The 24,828-nt window shown below is 51.0% G+C and overlaps 1 protein-coding gene across 1 annotated transcript in view; it reads right to left on the reverse strand.

Annotated features, from left to right (window-relative positions):
- dysf (dysferlin, limb girdle muscular dystrophy 2B (autosomal recessive)) overlaps positions 1-4,875 on the reverse strand; it is a 407,686-nt gene extending 402,811 nt beyond the window's left edge. Inside the window, exon 1 of the mRNA XM_087991921.1 lies at positions 4,758-4,875. Within this exon, the coding sequence (XP_087848047.1) occupies positions 4,758-4,845 (88 nt within the window). The 5' untranslated portion in view covers positions 4,846-4,875. The remainder of the gene's footprint in view (positions 1-4,757) is intronic.
- Positions 4,876-24,828: the final 19,953 nt, after the last annotated feature.

A 24,828-nucleotide genomic window follows, 5' to 3' on the forward strand; every position in this document is an offset into this window, starting at 1 on the left:
TGAGGGACCAGGCCAAGACCCACCGAGGGACCAGGCTGGGACTCACCAAGAGACCAGGCCGAGACCCAGCGAGGGACCAGGTGGGGACCCACCGAGGGAACAGGCCAAGACCCACCAAGGGACCAGGCCGAGACTCACCGAGGGACCAGGCTGGGACCCACTGAGGGACCAGGCTGGGACTCACTGAGGGACCAGGCCAAGACCCACTGAGGGACCTGGCCGAGACTCACTGAGGGACCAGGCCAAGACCCACTGAGGGACCAGGCCGAGACCCACCAGGGAACCAGGCCGAGACCCACTGAGGGACCAGACAAAGACCCACCGAGGGACCAGCCAAGACCCACTAAGGGACCAGGCCAAGACTCACCGAGGGACCAGGCTGAGACCCACTGAGGGGCCAGGCCAATACTCACCAAGGAACCAGGCCAAGACTCACCGAGGGACCAGCCTCGGACTCACCGAGGGACCAGGCCAAAACCCACCGAGGGACCAGGCCAAAACCCATCGAGGGACCAGGCCGAGACCCACTGAGAGATCAGGCTGTGACCCACCGATAGACCAGGCTGAGACCCACTGAGGGACCAGGCCAAGACTCACCGAGGGACCAGGCCAAGACTCACCGAGGGACCAGGCCGATACCCACCGAGGGACCAGGCCAAGACTCACCGAGGGACCAGGCCAAGACTCACCGAGGGACCAGGCCGAGACCCACCGAGGGACCAGGCCAAGACTCACTGAGGGACCAGGCCAAGACTCACCGAGGGACCAGGCCAAGAGCCACCGAGGGACCAGGCCAAGAGCCACCGAGGGACCAGGCCAAGAGCCACCGAGGGACCAGGCCAAGACTCACCAAGGGACCAGGCCAAGACTCACCGAGGGACCAGGCCGAGACCCATTGAGGGACCAGGCCGAGACCCACTGAGGGACAAGGCAAAGATCCACCGAGGGACCAGGCAAAGATCCACCGAGGGACCAGGCTTGCACTCACCACGTGACCAAGCCAAGACCCACCGAGGGACTAGGCTGAGACCCACTGAGGGACCAGCCCAAGACCCACCGAGGGGACCAGGCCAAGAGCCACCGAGGGACCAGGCCGAGACCCACCGAGGGACCAGGCCAAGACTCACCGAGGGACCAGGCCAAGACTCACCGAGGGACCAGGCCGAGGTCCACTGAGGGACCAGGCCAAGACTCACTGAGGGACCAGGCCAAGACTCACCGAGGGACCAAGCCAAGACTCACCGAGGGACCAGGCCAAGAGCCACCGAGGGACCAGGCCAAGACTCACCGAGGGACCAGGCCAAGACTCACCGAGGGACCAGGCCGAGACCCATTGAGGGACCAGGCCGAGACCCACTGATGGACAAGGCAAAGATCCACCGAGGGACCAGGCAAAGATCCACCGAGGGACCAGGCTTGCACTCACCACGTGACCAAGCCAAGACCCACCGAGGGACTAGGCTGAGACCCACCGAGGGACCAGGCCAAGACCCATCGAGGGACCAGGCCGAGACCCACTGAGGGACCAGGACAAGACCCACCAAGGGACCAGGCCGAGACCCACCGAGGGACCAGACCGAGATCCACCAAGTGACCAGGACAAGACCACTGAGGGACCAGGACAAGACCCACTGAGGGACCAGGACAAGACCCACTGAGGGACCAGGCCAAGACCCACCGAGGGACCAGGCCAAGATCCACCGAGTGACCAGGCCGAGACCCACTGAGGGACCAGGACAAGACCCACCGAGGGACTAGGCTGAGACCCACCGAGGGACCAGGCCAAGATCCATCGAGTGACCAGGCCAAGACCAACTGAGGGACCAGAACAAGACTCACCGAGGGACCAGGCCTAGACCCACCGATGGGCCCGGCCAAGACCCACTGAGGGACTAGGGCTAGACTCACCGAGGGACCAGGCTGAGACCCACTGAGGGACCAGGCTAGGAGCCACTGAGGGACCAGACTGGGACCCACCGAGGGACCAGACTGGGACCCACCGAGGGACCAGGCCAAGATCCACTGAGGGACCAGGCTAGGAACCACTGAGGGACCAGGCTGTGACCCACCGAGGGACCAGGCTGTGACCCACCAAGGAACAGGCCGAGACCCACCGAGGGACCAGGCTGGGACCCACCGAGGGACCAGGCTGTGACCCACCGAGGGACCAGGCTGGGACCCACCGAGGGACCAGGCTGTGACCCACCGAGGGACCTGGCTGGGACCCACCGAGGGACCTGGCTGGGACCCACCGAGGGACCAGGCTGGGACCCCCGAGGGACCAGGCTGTGACCCACCGAGGGACCAGGCTGTGACCCACCGAGGAACCAGGCTGTGACCCACCGAGGGACCAGGCTGTGACCCACCGAGGGACCTGGCTGTGACCCACCGAGGGACCTGGCTGGGACCCACCGAGGGACCAGGCTGGGACCCACCGAGGGACCAGGCTGGGACCCACCGAGGGACCAGGACAAGACCCACCAAGGGACCAGGCTGAGACCCACTGAGGGGCCAGGCTGAGACACACTGAGGGGCCAGGCTGAGACCCACCGAGTGACCAGGCCGACACCCACCAGGACCAGTCGAAAGGCCAGGACTGGAAGGGCCAGGCCAGGACCCACAGGGGGACCAGGCTGACAGCCACGAACAGACCAGGCTGGGACCCACCATGAGCCACCAAGACACTGACCAGGACCCACCAGGAGCCACCAAGAGTCCAGGCCGCCAGTACCTGCTGAGAGACCAGGCCGGGACCCACCAGGACCAGCTGAGAGACCAGGCCGGGACTCACCAGGAGCTGCTGAGAGACCAGGCCGGGACTCACCAGGAGCTGCTGAGAGACCAGGCCGGGACCCATCAGGAGCTGCTGAGAGACCAGGCTGGGACCCACCAGGAACTGCTGAGAGACCAGGCCGGGACCCACCAGGAGCTGCTGAGAGACCAGTCCGGGACTCACTTTGCCACCGTCTTGACCAGCATGATCTTGATGATGGAAAGGTGGAGGGTTGAGAAGTTAACATGGGCTCAGAAATAACTCGCCTTGTGGGGGGTTGTTGGTATATGGCTAAGTGAGCTGCTCAGCAGAGAGCTGCAGTCCAGGTTAGGCCTGGTGGTGTGAACGGAAGGCTTACATTCCGTCTTCCTCATACTTAGGAGGAAGAGATTTCTGCTCCGGTACTGGGCGTCATGAAGCAGTTAGATCTCTCAGAATGAGGTCAAGAGAGCAGCTGTTGAGGCTGTGCTGGATGTGGTCAGTGTATGTGAGGAACCTGACGCTCACCTGTTCCCATGTTATGTCACGTGAGATAAAGATAGAGACCACATCTGCAGTACTGGAAGCAGCCTTGGCCCCCATATTTAAGAAAATATATTATATCATTGGACACCATTCACAGAAGGATGATCCCCGGTATGGAGGGACTGTCTTATGAGCCAAGACCAAACAGATTAGGACTCTACTCCCTGGGTGTTTTGATGAATGAGAGGTGATCTCATTGAGGCAGACAGAATTCTTAAGAGGCTTGACAGGGTCAATGCTGAGAGGATGGTTCCCCTCATGGGGGAGTCTAGGACCAGAGGACACAGTCTCAGAATAAAGGGGCACCAATTTAAGACTGAGGTGAGGAGGAATTTCTTCTCTCGGAGGGTTGTGAGTCTTAAGAACTCCTTGCCACAGAGAGAGCTGTGGTCCAATTGAATGGCAAAACAGGCTTGAAGGGCCGAATGGCCTCTTCCTATGTTTTCTAGTCTTTGTGGACACTGCAGGGGCGGGAAGAGAAGTGAGCACACAGGCTTCGCCCTGAGTACGTGTGCAGATAGTGTGGAGCCAGGACAGCGCAAGGTAGATGGGGAGAAACAGTATCTGGCCAGTCAAAGGATCCCGCAATGAGTAGGCACAGACAGAAAGCGATTTGCTAGAGCAGAGAATGCAATTTGCAACAAAGAAAGTCGCACACAGAGTCTGGGATGCAGTGTGGTGGAGACGGGATCAATCAAAGAGGGCTTCAGGGGAAGAGAGAGAAAGGGTAGGGTTAAGGGGCAGCGGAGGAATATTGGTATAAAACTATAATGATACTTTCAAGAGCCTTCTGCGCTGTAACAGTGCTGTGATTCTGAGCTGTTCCTCCCTATTCACCAGTGAACCAAAGGGCAGGGAGGTCAACCAGACCTTACAGCGCAGACAGGGTGCGGAGGTGGGGAGGGGGATGTTCATTAAACACTCTCACACACCCCCAGATTGTCAATACGGCTCTTTCATAAGGACTGCTTCAGTCAGGGTCCTGACTCCAGAGTATAGACAGGGAGAGAATTAGATGGAGAGCGAGAGAAGGGGGCGGGGGAGGCTTCTGTACATGGAGAGCCAGTCCTACAGATAGAGATATCTTCATACCGCAGAGATAGCAAAGAATAGAGAGAGAGAGAGAGATTTCTCTGGGGAGACGGACATATGGATTGGCACCAGACAAAGCAACTGAGAGATGGAGAGAATTGGAGATAGTGTTACTGAGAGGCAGAATTTAGATCCGATTGAGAGAGGCAAAAACTGTGTTTCTCCCCTTTCAGAAGTTAGCCATCTTCAGCTGAAAGGAGCTGAGAGCCTGTGGTGGTTAATTTGAACCAGCATTTCCCCCCCACTGTAAGCGGAGCCGGTTTATATTTAACAGCAGCAGTTGCTGCTGGAGCTGTGAGATTGGGGGAGGAGAGGGAGGGGAGAGAGCAGGACATTGTGGTGGGTGGGTGCGGGGGTGCTGCCTTACCTTGGAAGGTGACGGTGCAGTAAGCATCGCTGATATCATTCTCGATAATCTGCAGGTTCTCCGCCCGGAGTACAAACACACGCAGCATCTTTCCTGAGCTGACCACTCTGGGACTGAGCTGCTCTCTCACTGTGTGTGTGTGTGTGTCTCCTTCTCTCTCCCTCTGTACAGCCAGCCCCCTTTGGCAGGTCAGTGCCTGCCCCCCCCCCTCCTGGGGAGGCTACGCCAATGCAGTCAGAGTCCAGCCCCTGTGTGTTTGTGTGTGTGTGTGTGAGTGAGAGAGAGACTGGACTCTGATTGATCAAGTCATCCTGCGGCTCTCTGTCTGAGTCCTGCTGCACTCGCCTCTCCGGTCAATGACAGGCACCCCCCCCCCCCCCCCCCCACTCGCCAGCTCAGCAGCTCCCCCACCCCCAGCCTTTACCATTCCAAAAGGACAGAGAGACTTTCCAATCCACCTGCTCAGCGACGCTAGTGCTTTGAACCCGGGTCTCCTGGGCCAGAGGCAGGGGCATTGCAACCACAACATGCAGTCTGTACCTGAGTGCAGTGCTGCAAAGAAGGAAAAGCGACAGCCAATTTGCGCATAGCAAGCTCCCACTGAGATTGACAGTGACCAGGTGATGAGCTCCTTCGCTGAGGAAGGGCTGAGCAAGGCAGCTATCAAAGAAATGCCCTGCCAGTAGCAGTGGTGGACTCTCCCTCTTTATGGGCATTTAAACGGGCATTGGATAGGTATATGGAGGATAGTGGGTTAGTGTAGGTTAGGTGGGCTTGGATCGGCACAACATCGAGGGCCAAAGGGTCTATACTGTGCTGTATGTTTCTGTGTTCTATGTTCTATGTTCTAAAGAACAAAGAACGATACAGCACAGGAACAGGCCCTTCGGCCCTCCTGCACTGACACATTTTGCCCTCCCACATTAAAACTATCTTCCCTTACAGGATCCCCCTATTCCCTTCCTGTTCATGTTTTGGTCCAGGTGTTTCCTGAATGCTGCTTCCACCACCTCCTCTGGCAGTGTGTCCCAGACACTCACCACACTTTGTGTGAAAAACTTGCCTCGCACATCTCTTTTAAACGTCCCCCCCTCGCATCTGGAACCTGTGTCCCCTAGTAACTGACCCCTCCACCCTGGGAAAAAGCCTCATCCTTTCCACTCTCGCCATGCCATTCACAATCTTATAACCTTCTTTCAGGTCGCCCCTCAACCTCCTGCGTTCCGCTGAATACAAACCCAGTTTATCCAACCTACCTTCGTGGCTAAAATCCTTCAAACCAGGCAACATCCTGGTAAACTTTTTCTGTACCGTCTCCAAAACAAATACACATCCTTCAGGCAGTGTGGTGACCAGAACTGTATGCAATATTTCATGTGTGGCCCAGCCTAATTTCTATAAAACTGCAGCATAACCTGTCTATCCTTGTACTCAATGCCCCTTTCCAATGAAGGCAAGCGTGCCATAAGCTTTTTTAACTCCCTTATCTACCCAGTCTGCCACCTTCAGTGATCTGTGGGCCTGCATACACCCAGATCTCTCTGCATATCAGTACTCCTAAGGGTTCTGCCAGTCACTGTATAATTTCCACCTGTACTTGACCTTCCAAAATGCATCACCTCACATTTATTGGGATTAAATTCCATCTGCCATTTTTATGCCCATGCCTCCAACTGATCTATACCCTGCTGAATCCTCTGACAACCCTCCTCACTACCTGAACTCCACAAATCTTTGTATCGTCCACAAAACTTACTAATTAGACCAGCTGCATGCTCTTCCAAATCATTTATGTAGATCGTGAACAGCAGAGCTCCCAGCACTGATCCCTGGGGAACTTCACTAACCACAGCACACCCCTATTCTGGAAAGCATCCTTCCCTCGCTACCTTCAGTCCCCTATGATGAAGGCAGTTCCGTATCCATCTGGCCAGTGCACTTCACTCTTGGTACCAGTCTACCATGAGACACCTTGTCAAAAACTTTCCTGAAGTCCATATCGAGAACATCAACTGCTTTTCCCTCATCAATCATCTTCGTCGCTTCCTCTGGAAACATGCTCAGGTTAGTGAGGCACGACCTTTCAGTACATAGCCACGCTATCCATTGCTAATAGGTCAATTTCTTCTAAATGCGTATAGATCTTCTCCCAGAGAATCTTTTCCAATAATTTCCCGACCATCGACGTAAGGCTCCCAGGCCTGTAATTCCCAGGATTTCCTTGCCACTCTTCTGAAACAGTGGGACATCACCAACGATTCTTTTGAGAAGATTTGTAGCTCAGGTTGAGGTTCTGGATGTAGGTTTGCTCGCTGAGCTGGAAGGTTTGTTTTCAGATGTTTCGTCACCATACTAGGTGACATCATCATTGAGCATCCAGACATCCAGACAAAGCTTCATCCGGAGGCTCACTGATGATGTCACCTAGTATGGTGACGAAACATCTGAAAACAAACCTTTCAGCTCAGCGAGCAAACCTACATCCACTAACTATTCTCCAGTCCTCTGGGACCTCACCTGTGGCCATCGAGGACATAAAGTTGTCTGTCAATGCTCCAGCAATTTCTTATCTTGTTACCCTCAGTATTCTGGGACAGATCTGATCAGGATGTTTCATCTCCCTTTTTTTTAAGATACAGTCAGAAGTCACACAACACCAGGATACAGACCTACATGTTTATTTGAAATCGTGAGGTTTTGAAGCAGAGTCCCTTCAACAGATGAAGCCTGATTCCACTTCACCTGATGAAGGAGCAGCGCTTCGAAAGCTTGTGATTTCAAATAAGCCTGCTGGACTATAACCTGGTGTCGTGTAACCTCTGACCTTGTCCAACACCGGCATCTCCACATCATCGCTGCTGTTCAAACACATACAGATCTTCCTTTTCACATAACTTGCCATACCTATCCCCCAAATTTCACATAACTTGCCATATCTATCACCCATGTTTCACATAACTTGCCATATCTATCACCCATGTTTCACATAACCTGCCATACCTAGCCCCCAAATTTCACATAACTTGCCATACCTATCACCCAAATGTCACATAACTTGCCATACCTATCTCCCAAGTTTCACATAACTTGCCATATCTATCTCCCAAATTTCACATAACTTGCCATACCTATCCCCAAGTTTCACATAACTTGCCATATCTATCACCCAAGTTTCATATAACTTGCCATACCTATCCCCAAGTTTCACATAACTTGCCATATCTATCTCCCAAGTTTCACATAACTTGCCATACCTATCCCCCAAATTTCACAAAACGTGCCATACCTGTCTCTTAAGTTTCACATAACTTGCCATACCTATCACCAAGGTTCACATAACTTGCCATACCTAGCCTCCAAATTTCACATAACTTGCCATACCTAGCCTCCAAATTTCACATAACTTGCCATACCTATCCCCCAAGTTGTACATAACTTGCCATACCTATCCCCCAAGTTGTACTTAACTTGCCATACCTGTCTGCCAAGTTTTACATAAGTTGCCAAACCTATCCCCCAAATTTCACATAACTTGCCATACCTATCTCTTAAATTTCACATAAAACTTGCCATACCTATCCCCAAGTTTCACATAACTTGCCATACCTAGCCCCCAAGTTTCACATAACTTGCCATACCTATCACCAAGTTCCACATAACTTGCCATACCTAGCCCCCAAGTTTCACATAACTTGCCATACCTAGCCCCCAAGTTTCACATAACTTGCCATACCTATCCCCAAGTTTCACATAACTTGCCATACCTATCACCAAGTTTCACATAAACTTGCCATACCTATCACCAAGTTTCACATAACTTGCCATACCTATCCCATTCTTCTGTTAAGTCCCTTTTGAATGGGAAGTATTGATTGTACCTTTTCTTATTCTTTCACAGGATGTGGGTGTCACTGGTTGGGCCAGCATTTATTGCCCATCCCTAGTTGCCCCTTGAGAAAGTGGGGGTGAGCTGCCTTTTTGAACTGCTGTAGTTTATCTGCTGTGGGTTGACCCACAATCCCCTTCAGGAGGGAATCCCAGGATTTTGACCCAGCGACAGTGAAGGAACGGTGATATATTTCCAAGTCAGAGTGGGTAGTGGCTCGGAGGGGAACTTGCATGAGGTGGTGACTGGTGGAATTCTGCAGAGGCCAGTGTTGGGACCACAGCTATTCACGTTAGAAAGTAACAAGCTGGGCGAAGGAACTGAGGGCATTGTTGTTAAGGTTTTGGATGACTCAGAGATGGGGGAGGAGCAGGTAGCATTGAGGAAGTAGCATTGAGCCTGCAAAAGGACTTGGGCAGGCCCGGAGAGTGGGCAAAGAAGTGGCAGATGGAACACAATGTGGAAAAGTGTGAAGCTATGCACTTTGGAAGGAAGAATTGAGACATAGGAAAAAGTGAGGACTGCAAATACTGGAGATCAGAATTGAAAAGTATGACACTGGAAAAACACAGCAGGTCAGGCAGCATCTGAGAAGCAGGAGACGTTTTTGGCTCGGGGGGTGAGGAAGGGGGGTGGGGACTGAGAGGTAAGTAGGGGTGGAGGTGGTGGGGGTTGAGGTGGGGATGGGTTGCGGCTGGGGGTGAAGGTAACTGGGAATACGATAGATAGAGGAAGGTGGGGGGGGGATATGATGGTTTAGGTCAAAGCAGAGGGTGAAGCGGATAGATGGGAAGGAAGATGGACAGTTCAAGAGGGCGGATGTCAAGAATAGAGACACAGACTATTTTCTAAATGGGGAAAGGCTTTGAAAGTCTGAAGCACAAAGAGACTTGGAAGTTCCTAGTTTAAGATTCTCTTAAGGATAACATGCAGGTTCAGTTGGCAGCAGGGAAGGCAAATGCAATGCTAGCATTCATGGATTTGGGTTTGCTCACTGAGCTGGAAGGTTCATTTCCAGATGTTTCATCACCCTACTGGGTAACAACATTACTGGGCCTCCAGGTGAAGCACTGTTCATGATTCCTGCTTTCTATTTATATGTTTGGGTTTCTTTGGGTCGGTGATGTCATTTCCTGTGGTGATGTAATTTCCTGTTTTTTTTCTCAAAGGGTGGTTGTTGATAGAGTTCCGGTTGGAATATCATGCTTCTTGGAATTCTCATGCGTGTCTCTGTTTGGCTTGTGCTAGGATGGATGTGTCGTCCCAGTCAAAGTGGTGTCCTTCCTTATCTGTATGTAAGGATACCAGTGAGAGAGGGTCATGTCTTTTTGTGGCCAGTTAATGTTTCATTCATTCTAAGAGGGCTAGAATACAACAGCAGGGATGTACTGAGGAGGCTGTATAAGGCTCTGGTCAGACCGCATTTGGAATATTGCGAGCAGGTCTGGCCCCGTATCGAAGGAAGGATGTGCTGGCATTGGAGGGGGCCCAGAGGAGGTTCACAGGAATGATCCCAGGGATGAAGAGCTTGTCATATGAGGAGCGCCTGAGGACTCTGGGTCTGTACTTGATGGGGTTTAAAAGGATGGGGGAAGGAGGAATCTCATTGGAACTTACAGAATACTGAGAGGCCTGGACAGAGTGGATGTGGAGAAGATGTTTCCACGAATAGGAGAGACTAGGACCCCAGGGCACAGCCTCAGAGTGAAGAGATGAACCTTTCAAACGGAGATGAGGAGGAATGTCTTCAGCCAGAGGGTGGGAAATCTGTGGAACTCATTGCCACAGAGGGCTGTAGTCAATGAGTGTGTTTAAGACAGAGATAAATAGGGCCTTGATTAATAAGGTGTTCAAGGGTTACAGGGAGAAGGCAGGAGAATAGGGTTGAGAAACCTATCAGCCATGATCAAATGGTGGAGCAAACTCGATGGGCCGAACGGCCTAATTTTGCTCCTACATCGTTTGGTTTTAGCACTGGAGAAGAACCACTAGCCTTGTAATGTCCTACAAATCCAGATTCCCAACAGCAGCACCGTTTCCCAAGATTAACAACCGAGTACCAGAGGGTGAATCAATCAAAAACAATAATGCTGGGCAGTACGCGGTCGTTAATCAACCTCAATCCTAACACCCTGAAGCAGCCACACTACCCAGAGGTCACCCAGCGGGCAGGCACTCCCTGGAGGTCAGAGGAGTCAGCTCAGTATTGTCCTCAAAGCATCTCTGACCAGATCATACAGCCCCCAGCCACCTGTGGGCAACACATCCAGGAAGGCACCGAACACATCAGAACAGTTCTTCAGGACAGTCACAGTCAAGGTACAAACCTCAATCTACCCAACCCTTCCAGCTCCAGCTGCCGGCATGTGGCAGACACTACTACTCAAGCATTCGACTGAGCAGCTGTCTCAGACCCAGAGGGGGACGTTTGTCTGGTTGGAGATCAGCAGTGAACGGGGTGTTGCAGGGGTCAGTGTCGGGCCAGCAACTGCTCATGATATATATAAATGACTTGGAAGAGGAGATCGAGTGTAACTTATCCAAGTTTGCTGATGACTCTACATTGAGTGGAAAGGCAAACTGTGCAGAGGATGTGGAGGGTCTGCAGAGACATTTAGATCGGATAAGTAAGTGAGAGTCACAAAGTGCGGTGCTGATAAAGCACAACCAGTCAGGCAGCATCCAGGGAGCAGAAGAATCGATGGTCAGAGCAGAAGCTCTTCATCAGGAATTTCTCCCAGGTTCGGTGAGTGGGCAAGCGTCTGGCAGATGGAGGACAATGTTGGTAAGTGTGAGGTGATCCACTTTGGAAGTTACACTGGTAGGTCAGAGTATTATTGAAATGGTGAAATTTTGCAGCATGCTGTTGTGCAGAGGGACTTAGGAGTGCTCATACATGAATCGCTAAAAGTTGATTTACAGGTACAACAGGTAATCAGGAAGGCAAACGGAATATTGGCTTTCATTGCTCGAGGGATTGAATTTAAGAGCAGGGAGGTTCTGCTGCAATTGTACAAGGTGTTGGTGAGGCCGCACCTGGAGTATTGTGCGCAGTTCTGGTCTCCTTACTTGAGGAAGGATACACTGACTTTGGAGGTGGTGCAGAGGAGGTTCACCAGGTTGATTCCGGAGATGAGGGGGTTCCCCTGTGAGGAGAGGTTGAGCTGCCTCGGACTGTACTCGCTAGAATTTAGAAGAATGAGTGGGGATCTTATAGAATTATGGAAGGGATAGATAAGATAAAGGCAGGCAAGTTGTTTCCGCTGGTGGGTGAGACTAGGACTAGTAGACATGGCCTCAAGATTATAGGGAATAGATTTAGGACAAAGATGAGGAGGAACTGCTTTTCCCAGAGAGTAGAGAATCTATGGAATTTTGTGCCCCAAGAAGCAGGAGAGGCAGCTTCATTAAATATATTCAAGACACAGTTGGATGAGGTTTTGCACGGTAGAGGAATTAAGGTTTATGGGGATGATGCAGGTTGGAGGAGCTGAGATGATGGATTGATCAGCCATGATCTTAATGAATGGTGGAGCAGACTCGATGGGCCAAATGGCCTACTCCTGCTTCTATGACAATACTATACTAATCTTGAGGGACTGCCTCAAAAGATGAGGATGAGGGAGAAGACCTGTCTCCAGTCTACTGTCACCCAGCAATCTGTGTCTTGACACCTTCTTAATCTCAGAAGAATTACCTAAAACAGTTGAATTTAACTTGTTTTATTAGAGCAATAGAGTCATGACAGAAACAGACATTTTGGTCCAACCTGTCCATGCCAACCATTTTCACAAACTAAACTAGTTCTGTTTGCTTGCATTTGGCTCATATCCCTCTAAACAAAGAACAAAGGACAATACAGCACAGGAACAGGCCCTTCAGCCCTCCAACCCTGCACTGACACATTTTACCCTCCCACACTAAAACTGTCTTCCCTTGCAGAATCGATACCCCTCTATTTCCTTTCTGTCCATGTATTGGTCCAGGTGCTTCTTGAATGCAGCTATTCTGTCTACTTCCACCACCCCCTCTGGCAGCTCGTTCCAGGCATTCACCACCCTTTGTGTGAAAAACCTGCCTCCCACATCTCTTTTAAACTTCACCCCTCGCATCTTGTGTCCCTGAATAACTGAACGCTCCACCCTGGGAAAAAGCCTCACACTTTCCACTCTATCCACGCCATTCGCAATCTTATAAACTTCTATCAGGTCACCCCACGACCTCTTGCATTCCAATGAATACAAACCCAGTCTATCTAACCTTTCTTCAAAGCTAAAGCCCCCCATATCAGGCAACATCCTTGTAAACCTTTTCTGTACCCTCTCCAAAGCATCTACATCATTCTGATAGTGTGGTGACAGAACTGCATGCAATATTCCAAGTGAGGGCCTACTTAAATTCTATAAAGCTGCAGAATAACTTATACCCCAAGCCCCTTCTAATGAAGTCAAGCGTGCCATAAACCTTTCTTAAAACTACCTTATCTCCCTGCACTGCCACCTTCAGTGATCAGTAGGCCTGCACACCCAGATTCCTCTGTATATCAATCCTCCTCAGGGTTCTTCACTGTATAATTTCCACCTGTGCTTGACCTTCCAAAATGCAGTACTTCACATTTGTCTGGATTAAACTCCACCTCCCATTTTTCTGTCCATGCCTCCAACTGATATATACCTTGCTGTATCATCTGACAATCTTCCTCACTACCTGCAACTCCTCCAATCTTTGTATTGTCCACAAACTTACTAAGTAGACCAGTTACGTTTTCCTCCAAATCATTTATGTGAATCACAAACAGCAGAGGTCCCAGCACTGATCCCTGGGGAACATCACCAGTCACAGTAGCCCCCCCCCCCCCCCCCCCCCCCACCACCATTTTGGAAAAGTATCCTTCCATCGCTACCTTCTGTCCCCTATGATTAAGGCAGTTCTGTATCCATCTTGCCAGCTCATCACTGATGCCATGTGACTTCACCTTTTGTACCATGAGGGACCTTGCTAAAGGCGTTACTGAAGTCCATGTAGGCAATATCAATCGCTTTTCCCTCATCAATCATCTTTGTTACCTCCTCAAAAACCTCAAACCAAGTTAGTGAGCCATGACTATCCCCCAGCCCCTGCATATCACCGCGCTGTTTGTCACGAATAATGACTATCCCCCAGCCCCCGCATATCACCGCGCTGTTTGTCACTAATAATGACTGTCCCCCAGCCCCTGCATATCACCGCGCTGTTTGTCACTAATAATGACTATCCCCCAGCCCCTCCATATCACCGCGCTGTTTGTCACGAATAATGACTATCCCCCAGCCCCCGCATATCACCGCGCTGTTTGTCACTAATAATGACTGTCCCCCAGCCCCTGCATATCACCGCGCTGTTTGTCACTAATAATGACTATCCCCCAGCCCCTGCATATCACCGCGCTGTTTGTCACTAATAATGACTATCCCCCAGCCCCCGCATATCACCGCGCTGTTTGTCACTAATAATGACTGTCCCCCAGCCCCTGCATATCACCGCGCTGTTTGTCACTAATAATGACTATCCCCCAGCCCCTGCATATCACCGCGCTGTTTGTCACTAATAATGACTATCCCCCAGCCCCCGCATATCACCGCGCTGTTTGTCACTAATAATGACTGTCCCCCAGCCCCTCCATATCACCGCGCTGTTTGTCACTAATAATGACTATCCCCCAGCCCCCGCATATCACCGCGCTGTTTGTCACTAATAATGACTGTCCCCCAGCCCCTGCATATCACCGCGCTGTTTGTCACTAATAATGACTATCCCCCAGCCCCTGCATATCACCGCGCTGTTTGTCACTAATAATGACTATCCCCCAGCCCCTGCATATCACCACGCTGTTTGTCACAAATAATGACTATCCCCCAGCCCCTGCATATCACCGCGCTGTTTGTCACTAATAATGACTATCCCCCAGCCCCTGCATATCACCACGCTGTTTGTCACTAATAATGACTATCCCCCAGCCCCTGCATTTCACTGCGCTGTTTGTCACTAATAATGACTATCCCCCAGCCCCTGCATATCACCACGCTGTTTGTCACTAATAATGACTATCCCCCAGCCCCTGCATATCACCGCGCTGTTTGTCACTAATAATGACTATCCCCCAGCCCCTGCATATCACCGCGCTGTTTGTCACTAATAATGACTATCTCCCAGCACCTCCATATCAACGTGCTATTTGTCACTAATAATGACTATCCCCCAGCCCCTGCATATCACCGTGCTGTTTGTCACTAATAATGACTATCCCCCAGCCCCTGCATATCACCACGCTGTTTGTCACTAATAATGACTATCCCCCAGCCCCTGCATATCACCGCGCTGTTTGTCACTAATAATGACTATCCCCCTGCCCCTGCATATCACCGCGCTGTTTGTCACTAATAATGACTATCCCCCAGCCCCTGCATATCACCGTGCTGTTTGTCACTAATAATGACTATCCCCCAGCCCCTGCATATCACCGCGCTGTTTGTCACTAATAATGACTATCTCCCAGCCCCTCCATATCAACGTGCTATTTGTCACTAATAATGACTATCCCCCTGCCCCTGCATATCACCGTGCTGTTTGTCACTAATAATGACTGTCCCCCAGCCCCTGCATATCACCGCGCTGTTTGTCACGAATAATGACTATCCCCCAGCCCCTGCATATCACCGTGCTGTTTGTCACTAATAATGACTATCCCCCTGCCCCTGCATATCACCGCGCTGTTTGTCACGAATAATGACTATCCCCCAGCCCCTGCATATCAACGCGCTGTTTGTCACTAATAATGACTATCCCCCAGCCCCTGCATATCACCACACTGTTTGTCACTAATAATGACTATCCCCCAGCCCCTGCATATCACCGCGCTGTTTGTCACTAATAATGACTATCCCCCAGCCCCTCCATATCAACGTGCTATTTGTCACTAATAATGACTATCCCCCTGCCCCTGCATATCACCGTGCTGTTTGTCACTAATAATGACTGTCCCCCAGCCCCTGCATATCACCGCGCTGTTTGTCACGAATAATGACTATCCCCCAGCCCCTGCATATCACCGTGCTGTTTGTCACTAATAATGACTATCCCCCTGCCCCTGCATATCATCGCGCTGTTTGTCACGAATAATGACTATCCCCCAGCCCCTGCATATCACCGCGCTGTTTGTCACTAATAATGACTGTCCCCCAGCCCCTCCATATCACCGCGCTGTTTGTCACTAATAATGACTATCCCCCTGCCCCTGCATATCACCGTGCTGTTTGTCACTAATAATGACTATCCCCCAGCCCCTGCATATCACCGCGCTGTTTGTCACTAATAATGACTATCCCCCAGCCCCTGCATATCACCGCGCTGTTTGTCACTAATAATGACTATCCCCCTGCCCCTGCATATCACCGTGCTGTTTGTCACGAATAATGTCTATCCCCCAGCCCCTGCATATCACCGCGCTGTTTGTCACGAATAATGACTATCCCCCAGCCCCTCCATATCACCGTGCTGTTTGTCACTAATAATGTCTATCCCCCAGCCCCTGCATATCACCGCGCTGTTTGTCACTAATAATGTCTATCCCCCAGCCCCTGCATATCACCGCGCTGTTTGTCACGAATAATGACTATCCCCCAGCCCCTGCATATCACCGTGCTGTTTGTCACTAATAATGACTATCCCCCAGCCCCTGCATATCACCGCGCTGTTTGTCACGAATAATGACTATCCCCCAGCCCCTGCATATCAACGCGCTGATTGTCACTAATAATGACTATCCCCCAGCCCCTGCATATCACCGCGCTGTTTGTCACTAATAATGACTATCCCCCAGCCCCTCCATATCAACGTGCTATTTGTCACGAATAATGACTATCCCCCTGCCCCTGCATATCACCGTGCTGTTTGTCACTAATAATGACTGTCCCCCAGCCCCTGCATATCACCGCGCTGTTTGTCACGAATAATGACTATCCCCCAGCCCCTGCATATCACCGCGCTGTTTGTCACTAATAATGACTGTCCCCCAGCCCCTCCATATCACCGCGCTGTTTGTCACTAATAATGACTATCCCCCTGCCCCTGCATATCACCGTGCTGTTTGTCACTAATAATGACTATCCCCCAGCCCCTGCATATCACCGCGCTGTTTGTCACTAATAATGACTATCCCCCAGCCCCTGCATATCACCGCGCTGTTTGTCACGAATAATGACTATCCCCCAGCCCCTGCATATCACCGTGCTGTTTGTCACGAATAATGTCTATCCCCCAGCCCCTGCATATCACCGCGCTGTTTGTCACGAATAATGACTATCCCCCAGCCCCTCCATATCACCGTGCTGTTTGTCACTAATAATGTCTATCCCCCAGCCCCTGCATATCACCGCGCTGTTTGTCACTAATAATGTCTATCCCCCAGCCCCTGCATATCACCGCGCTGTTTGTCACGAATAATGACTATCCCCCAGCCCCTGCATATCACCGTGCTGTTTGTCACTAATAATGACTATCCCCCTGCCCCTGCATATCACCGCGCTGTTTGTCACGAATAATGACTATCCCCCAGCCCCTGCATATCAACGCGCTGTTTGTCACTAATAATGACTATCCCCCAGCCCCTGCATATCACCGCGCTGTTTGTCACTAATAATGACTATCCCCCAGCCCCTCCATATCAACGTGCTATTTGTCACTAATAATGACTATCCCCCTGCCCCTGCATATCACCGTGCTGTTTGTCACTAATAATGACTGTCCCCCAGCCCCTGCATATCACCGCGCTGTTTGTCACGAATAATGACTATCCCCCAGCCCCTGCATATCACCGTGCTGTTTGTCACTAATAATGACTATCCCCCTGCCCCTGCATATCATCGCGCTGTTTGTCACGAATAATGACTATCCCCCAGCCCCTGCATATCACCGCGCTGTTTGTCACTAATAATGACTGTCCCCCAGCCCCTCCATATCACCGCGCTGTTTGTCACTAATAATGACTATCCCCCTGCCCCTGCATATCACCGTGCTGTTTGTCACTAATAATGACTATCCCCCAGCCCCTGCATATCACCGCGCTGTTTGTCACTAATAATGACTATCCCCCAGCCCCTGCATATCACCGCGCTGTTTGTCACGAATAATGACTATCCCCCTGCCCCTGCATATCACCGTGCTGTTTGTCACGAATAATGTCTATCCCCCAGCCCCTGCATATCACCGCGCTGTTTGTCACGAATAATGACGATCCCCCAGCCCCTCCATATCACCGTGCTGTTTGTCACTAATAATGTCTATCCCCCAGCCCCTGCATATCACCGCGCTGTTTGTCACTAATAATGTCTATCCCCCAGCCCCTGCATATCACCGCGCTGTTTGTCACTAATAATGACTATCCCCCAGCCCCTGCATATCACCGCGCTGTTTGTCACTAATAATGTCTATCCCCCAGCCCCTGCATATCACCGCGCTGTTTGTCACTAATAATGACTATCCCCCAGCCCCTGCATATCACCGCGCTGTTTGTCACTAATAATGACTATCCCCCAGCCCCTGCATATCACCGCGCTGTTTGTCACTAATAATGACTATCCCCCAGCCCCTCCATATCACCGTGCTGTTTGTCACTAATAATGTCTATCCCCCAGCCCCTGCATATCACCGCGCTGTTTGTCACTAATAATGTCTATCCCCCAGCCCCTGCATATCACCGCGCTGTTTGTCACTAATAATGACTATCCCCCAGCCCCTGCATATCACCGCGCTGTTTGTCACTAATAATGTCTATCCCCCAGCCCCTGCATATCACCGCGCTGTTTGTCACTAATAATGACTATCCCCCAGCCCCTGCATATCACCGCGCTGTTTGTCACTAATAATGACTATCTCCCAGCCCCTGCATATCACCGTGCTGTTTGTCACTAATAATGACTATCTCCCAGCCCCTCCATATCAACGTGCTATTTGTCACTAATAATGAATGTCCCCCAGCCCCTGCATATCACCGTGCTGTTTGTCACTAATAATGACTATCCCCCAGCCCCTGCATATCACCACGCTGTTTGTCACTAATAATGACTATCCCCCAGCCCCTGCATATCAGCGCGCTGTTTGTCACTAATAATGACTATCTCCCAGCCCCTCCATATCAACGTGCTATTTGTCACTAATAATGACTATCCCCCTGCCCCTGCATATCACCGCGCTGTTTGTCACTAATAATGACTGTCCCCCAGCCCCTCCATATCACCGCGCTGTTTGTCACTAATAATGACTGTCCCCCAGCCCCTGCATATCACCGCGCTGTTTGTCACGAATAATGACTATCCCCCAGCCCCTGCATATCACCATGCTGTTTGTCACTAATAATGACTATCCCCCTGCCGCTGCATATCACCGCGCTGTTTGTCACTAATAATGACTGTCCCCCAGCCCCTCCATATCACCGCGCTGTTTGTCACTAATAATGACTATCCCCCAGCCCCTGCATATCACCGCGCTGTTTGTCACTAATAATGACTATCCCCCAGCCCCTGCATATCACCGCGCTGTTTGTCACTAATAATGACTATCCCCCAGCCCCTGCATATCACCGCGCTGTTTGTCACTAATAATGACTATCCCCCAACCCCTGCATATCACCGCGCTGTTTGTCACTAATAATGACTATCCCCCAGCCCCTGCATATCACCGCGCTGTTTGTCACTAATAATGACTATCTCCCAGCCCCTGCATATCACCGCGCTGTTTGTCACTAATAATGACTATCTCCCAGCCCCTCCATATCAACGTGCTATTTGTCACTAATAATGACTGTCCCCCAGCCCCTGCATATCACCGTGCTGTTTGTCACTAATAATGACTATCCCCCAGCCGCTGCATATCACCACGCTGTTTGTCACTAATAATGACTATCCCCCAGCCCCTGCATATCACCGCGCTGTTTGTCACTAATAATGACTATCCCCCAGCCCCTGCATATCACCGCGCTGTTTGTCACTAATAATGACTATCTCCCAGCCCCTCCATATCAACGTGCTATTTGTCACTAATAATGACTATCCCCCTGCCCCTGCATATCACCGCGCTGTTTGTCACTAATAATGACTGTCCCCCAGCCCCTCCATATCACCGCGCTGTTTGTCACTAATAATGACTATCCCCCAGCCCCTGCATATCACCATGCTGTTTGTCACTAATAATGACTATCCCCCTGCCCCTGCATATCACCGCGCTGTTTGTCACTAATAATGACTGTCCCCCAGCCCCTCCATATCACCGCGCTGTTTGTCACTAATAATGACTATCCCCCAGCCCCTGCATATCACCGCGCTGTTTGTCATTAATAATGACTATCCCCCAGCCCCTGCATATCACCGCGCTGTTTGTCACTAATAATGACTATCCCCCAGCCCCTGCATATCACCGCGCTGTTTGTCACTAATAATGACTATCCCCCAGCCCCTGCATATCACCGCGCTGTTTGTCACTAATAATGACTATCCCCCAGCCCCTGCATATCACCGCGCTGTTTGTCACTAATAATGACTATCTCCCAGCCCCTCCATATCAACGTGCTATTTGTCACTAATAATGACTATCCCCCTGCCCCTGCATATCACCGCGCTGTTTGTCACTAATAATGACTGTCCCCCAGCCCCTCCATATCACCGCGCTGTTTGTCACTAATAATGACTGTCCCCCAGCCCCTGCATATCACCGCGCTGTTTGTCACGAATAATGACTATCCCCCAGCCCCTGCATATCACCATGCTGTTTGTCACTAATAATGACTATCCCCCTGCCCCTGCATATCACCGCGCTGTTTGTCACTAATAATGACTGTCCCCCAGCCCCTCCATATCACCGCGCTGTTTGTCACTTATAATGACTATCCCCCAGCCCCTCCATATCACCGCGCTGTTTGTCACTAATAATGACTATCCCCCAGCCCCTGCATATCACCGCGCTGTTTGTCACTAATAATGACTATCCCCCAGCCCCTGCATATCACCGCGCTGTTTGTCACTAATAATGACTATCCCCCAGCCCCTGCATATCACCGCGCTGTTTGTCACTAATAATGACTATCTCCCAGCCCCTGCATATCACCGCGCTGTTTGTCACTAATAATGACTATCTCCCAGCCCCTCCATATCAACGTGCTATTTGTCACTAATAATGACTATCCCGCAGCCCCTGCATATCACCGTGCTGTTTGTCACTAATAATGACTATCCCCCAGCCGCTGCATATCACCACGCTGTTTGTCACTAATAATGACTATCCCCCAGCCTCTGCATATCACCGCGCTGTTTGTCACTAATAATGACTATCCCCCAGCCCCTGCATATCACCGCGCTGTTTGTCACTAATAATGACTATCTCTCAGCCCCTCCATATCAACGTGCTATTTGTCACTAATAATGACTATCCCCCTGCCCCTGCATATCACCGTGCTGTTTGTCACTAATAATGACTGTCCCCCAGCCCCTGCATATCACCGCGCTGTTTGTCACGAATAATGACTATCCCCCAGCCCCTGCATATCACCATGCTGTTTGTCACTAATAATGACTATCCCCCTGCCCCTGCATATCACCGCGCTGTTTGTCACTAATAATGACTGACCCCAGCCCCTCCATATCACCGCGCTGTTTGTCACTAATAATGACTATCCCCCAGCCCCTCCATATCACCGCGCTGTTTGTCACTAATAATGACTATCCCCCAGCCCCTGCATATCACCGCGCTGTTTGTCACTAATAATGACTATCCCCCAGCCCCTGCATATCAACGTGCTATTTGTCACTAATAATGACTATCCCCCTGCCCCTGCATATCACCGCGCTGTTTGTCACTAATAATGACTATCCCCCAGCCCCTGCATATCACCGCGCTGTTTGTCACTAATAATGACTATCTCCCAGCCCCTCCATATCAACGTGCTATTTGTCACTAATAATGACTATCCCCCTGCCCCTGCATATCACCGCGCTGTTTGTCACTAATAATGACTGTCCCCCAGCCCCTCCATATCACCGCGCTGTTTGTCACTAATAATGACTGTCCCCCAGCCCCTGCATATCACCATGCTGTTTGTCACTAATAATGACTATCCCCCTGCCCCTGCATATCACCGCGCTGTTTGTCACTAATAATGACTGTCCCCCAGCCCCTCCATATCACCGCGCTGTTTGTCACTAATAATGACTATCCCCCAGCCCCTGCATATCACCGCGCTGTTTGTCACTAATAATGACTATCCCCCAGCCCCTGCATATCACCGCGCTGTTTGTCACTAATAATGACTATCCCCCAGCCCCTGCATATCACCGCGCTGTTTGTCACTAATAATGACTATCCCCCAGCCCCTGCATATCACCGCGCTGTTTGTCACTAATAATGACTATCCCCCAGCCCCTGCATATCACCGCGCTGTTTGTCACTAATAATGACTATCTCCCAGCCCCTCCATATCAATGTGCTATTTGTCACTAATAATGACTATCCCCCTGCCCCTGCATATCACCGCGCTGTTTGTCACTAATAATGACTGTCCCCCAGCCCCTCCATATCACCGCGCTGTTTGTCACTAATAATGACTGTCCCCCAGCCCCTGCATATCACCGCGCTGTTTGTCACGAATAATGACTATCCCCCAGCCCCTGCATATCACCATGCTGTTTGTCACTAATAATGACTATCCCCCTGCCCCTGCATATCACCGCGCTGTTTGTCACTAATAATGACTGTCCCCCAGCCCCTCCATATCACCGCGCTGTTTGTCACTAATAATGACTATCCCCCAGCCCCTGCATATCACCGCGCTGTTTGTCACTAATAATGACTATCTCCCAGCCCCTCCATATCAATGTGCTATTTGTCACTAATAATGACTATCCCCCTGCCCCTGCATATCACCGCGCTGTTTGTCACTAATAATGACTGTCCCCCAGCCCCTCCATATCACCGCGCTGTTTGTCACTAATAATGACTGTCCCCCAGCCCCTGCATATCACCGCGCTGTTTGTCACTAATAATGACTATCCCCCAGCCCCTGCATATCACCGCGCTGTTTGTCACTAATAATGACTATCCCCCAGCCCCTGCATATCACCGCGCTGTTTGTCACTAATAATGACTATCTCCCAGCCCCTGCATATCACCGCGCTGTTTGTCACTAATAATGACTATCTCCCAGCCCCTCCATATCAACGTGCTATTTGTCACTAATAATGACTATCCCCCAGCCCCTGCATATCACCGTGCTGTTTGTCACTAATAATGACTATCCCCCAGCCGCTGCATATCACCACGCTGTTTGTCACTAATAATGACTATCCCCCAGCCTCTGCATATCACCGCGCTGTTTGTCACTAATAATGACTATCCCCCAGCCCCTGCATATCACCGCGCTGTTTGTCACTAATAATGACTATCTCCCAGCCCCTCCATATCAACGTGCTATTTGTCACTAATAATGACTATCCCCCTGCCCCTGCATATCACCGTGCTGTTTGTCACTAATAATGACTGTCCCCCAGCCCCTGCATATCACCGCGCTGTTTGTCACGAATAATGACTATCCCCCAGCCCCTGCATATCACCATGCTGTTTGTCACTAATAATGACTATCCCCCTGCCCCTGCATATCACCGCGCTGTTTGTCACTAATAATGGCTGACCCCAGCCCCTCCATATCACCGCGCTGTTTGTCACTAATAATGACTATCCCCCAGCCCCTCCATATCACCGCGCTGTTTGTCACTAATAATGACTATCCCCCAGCCCCTGCATATCACCGCGCTGTTTGTCACTAATAATGACTATCCCCCAGCCCCTGCATATCACCGTGCTATTTGTCACTAATAATGACTATCCCCCTGCCCCTGCATATCACCGCGCTGTTTGTCACTAATAATGACTGTCCCCCAGCCCCTCCATATCACCGCGCTGTTTGTCACTAATAATGACTGTCCCCCAGCCCCTGCATATCACCGCGCTGTTTGTCACTAATAATGTCTATCCCCCAGCCCCTGCATATCACCGCGCTGTTTGTCACTAATAATGACTATCCCCCAGCCCCTGCATATCACCGCGCTGTTTGTCACTAATAATGACTATCCCCCAGCCCCTGCATATCACCGCGCTGTTTGTCACTAATAATGACTATCACCCAGCCGCTCCATATCACCGTGCTGTTTGTCACTAATAATGTCTATCCCCCAGCCCCTGCATATCACCGCGCTGTTTGTCACTAATAATGACTATCCCCCAGCCCCTGCATGTCACCGCGCTGTTTGTCACTAATAATGACTATCCCCCAGCACCTGCATATCACCGCGCTGTTTGTCACTAATAATGACTATCTCCCAGCCCCTCCATATCAACGTGCTATTTGTCACTAATAATGACTATCCCCCTGCCCCTGCATATCACCCTGCAGTTTGTCACGAATAATGACTGTCCCCCAGCCCCTGCATATCACCGCGCTGTTTGTCACGAATAATGACTATCCCCCAGCCCCTGCATATCACCATGCTGTTTGTCACTAATAATGACTATCCCCCTGCCCCTGCATATCACCGCGCTGTTTGTCACTAATAGTGACTGTCCCCCAGCCCCTCCATATCACCGCGCTGTTTGTCACTAATAATGACTATCCCCCAGCCCCTCCATATCACCGCGCTGTTTGTCACTAATAATGACTGTCCCCCAGCCCCTGCATATCACCGCGCTGTTTGTCACGAATAATGACTATCCCCGAGCCCCTGCATATCACCATGCAGTTTGTCACTAATAATGACTATCCCCCTGCCCCTGCATATCACCGCGCTGTTTGTCACTAATAATGACTATCCCCCAGCCCCTCCATATCACCGCGCTGTTTGTCACTAATAATGACTATCCCCCAGCCCCTGCATATCACCGCGCTGTTTGTCGCTAATAATGACTATCCCCCAGCCCCTGCATATCACCGCGCTGTTTGTCACTAATAATGACTATCCCCCAGCCCCTGCATATCACCGCGCTGTTTGTCACGAATAATGACTATCTCCCAGCCCCTGCATATCACCGCGCTGTTTGTCACTAATAATGACTATCTCCCAGTCCCTCCATATCAACGTGCTATTTGTCACTAATAATGACTATCCCCCA

This window comes from Chiloscyllium plagiosum, unplaced genomic scaffold, assembly GCF_037043375.1.
Source record: "Chiloscyllium plagiosum isolate Xiang-an unplaced genomic scaffold, Cpla_swu_hap1 HiC_scaffold_1, whole genome shotgun sequence".
Lineage (NCBI taxonomy): Eukaryota > Metazoa > Chordata > Chondrichthyes > Orectolobiformes > Hemiscylliidae > Chiloscyllium > Chiloscyllium plagiosum.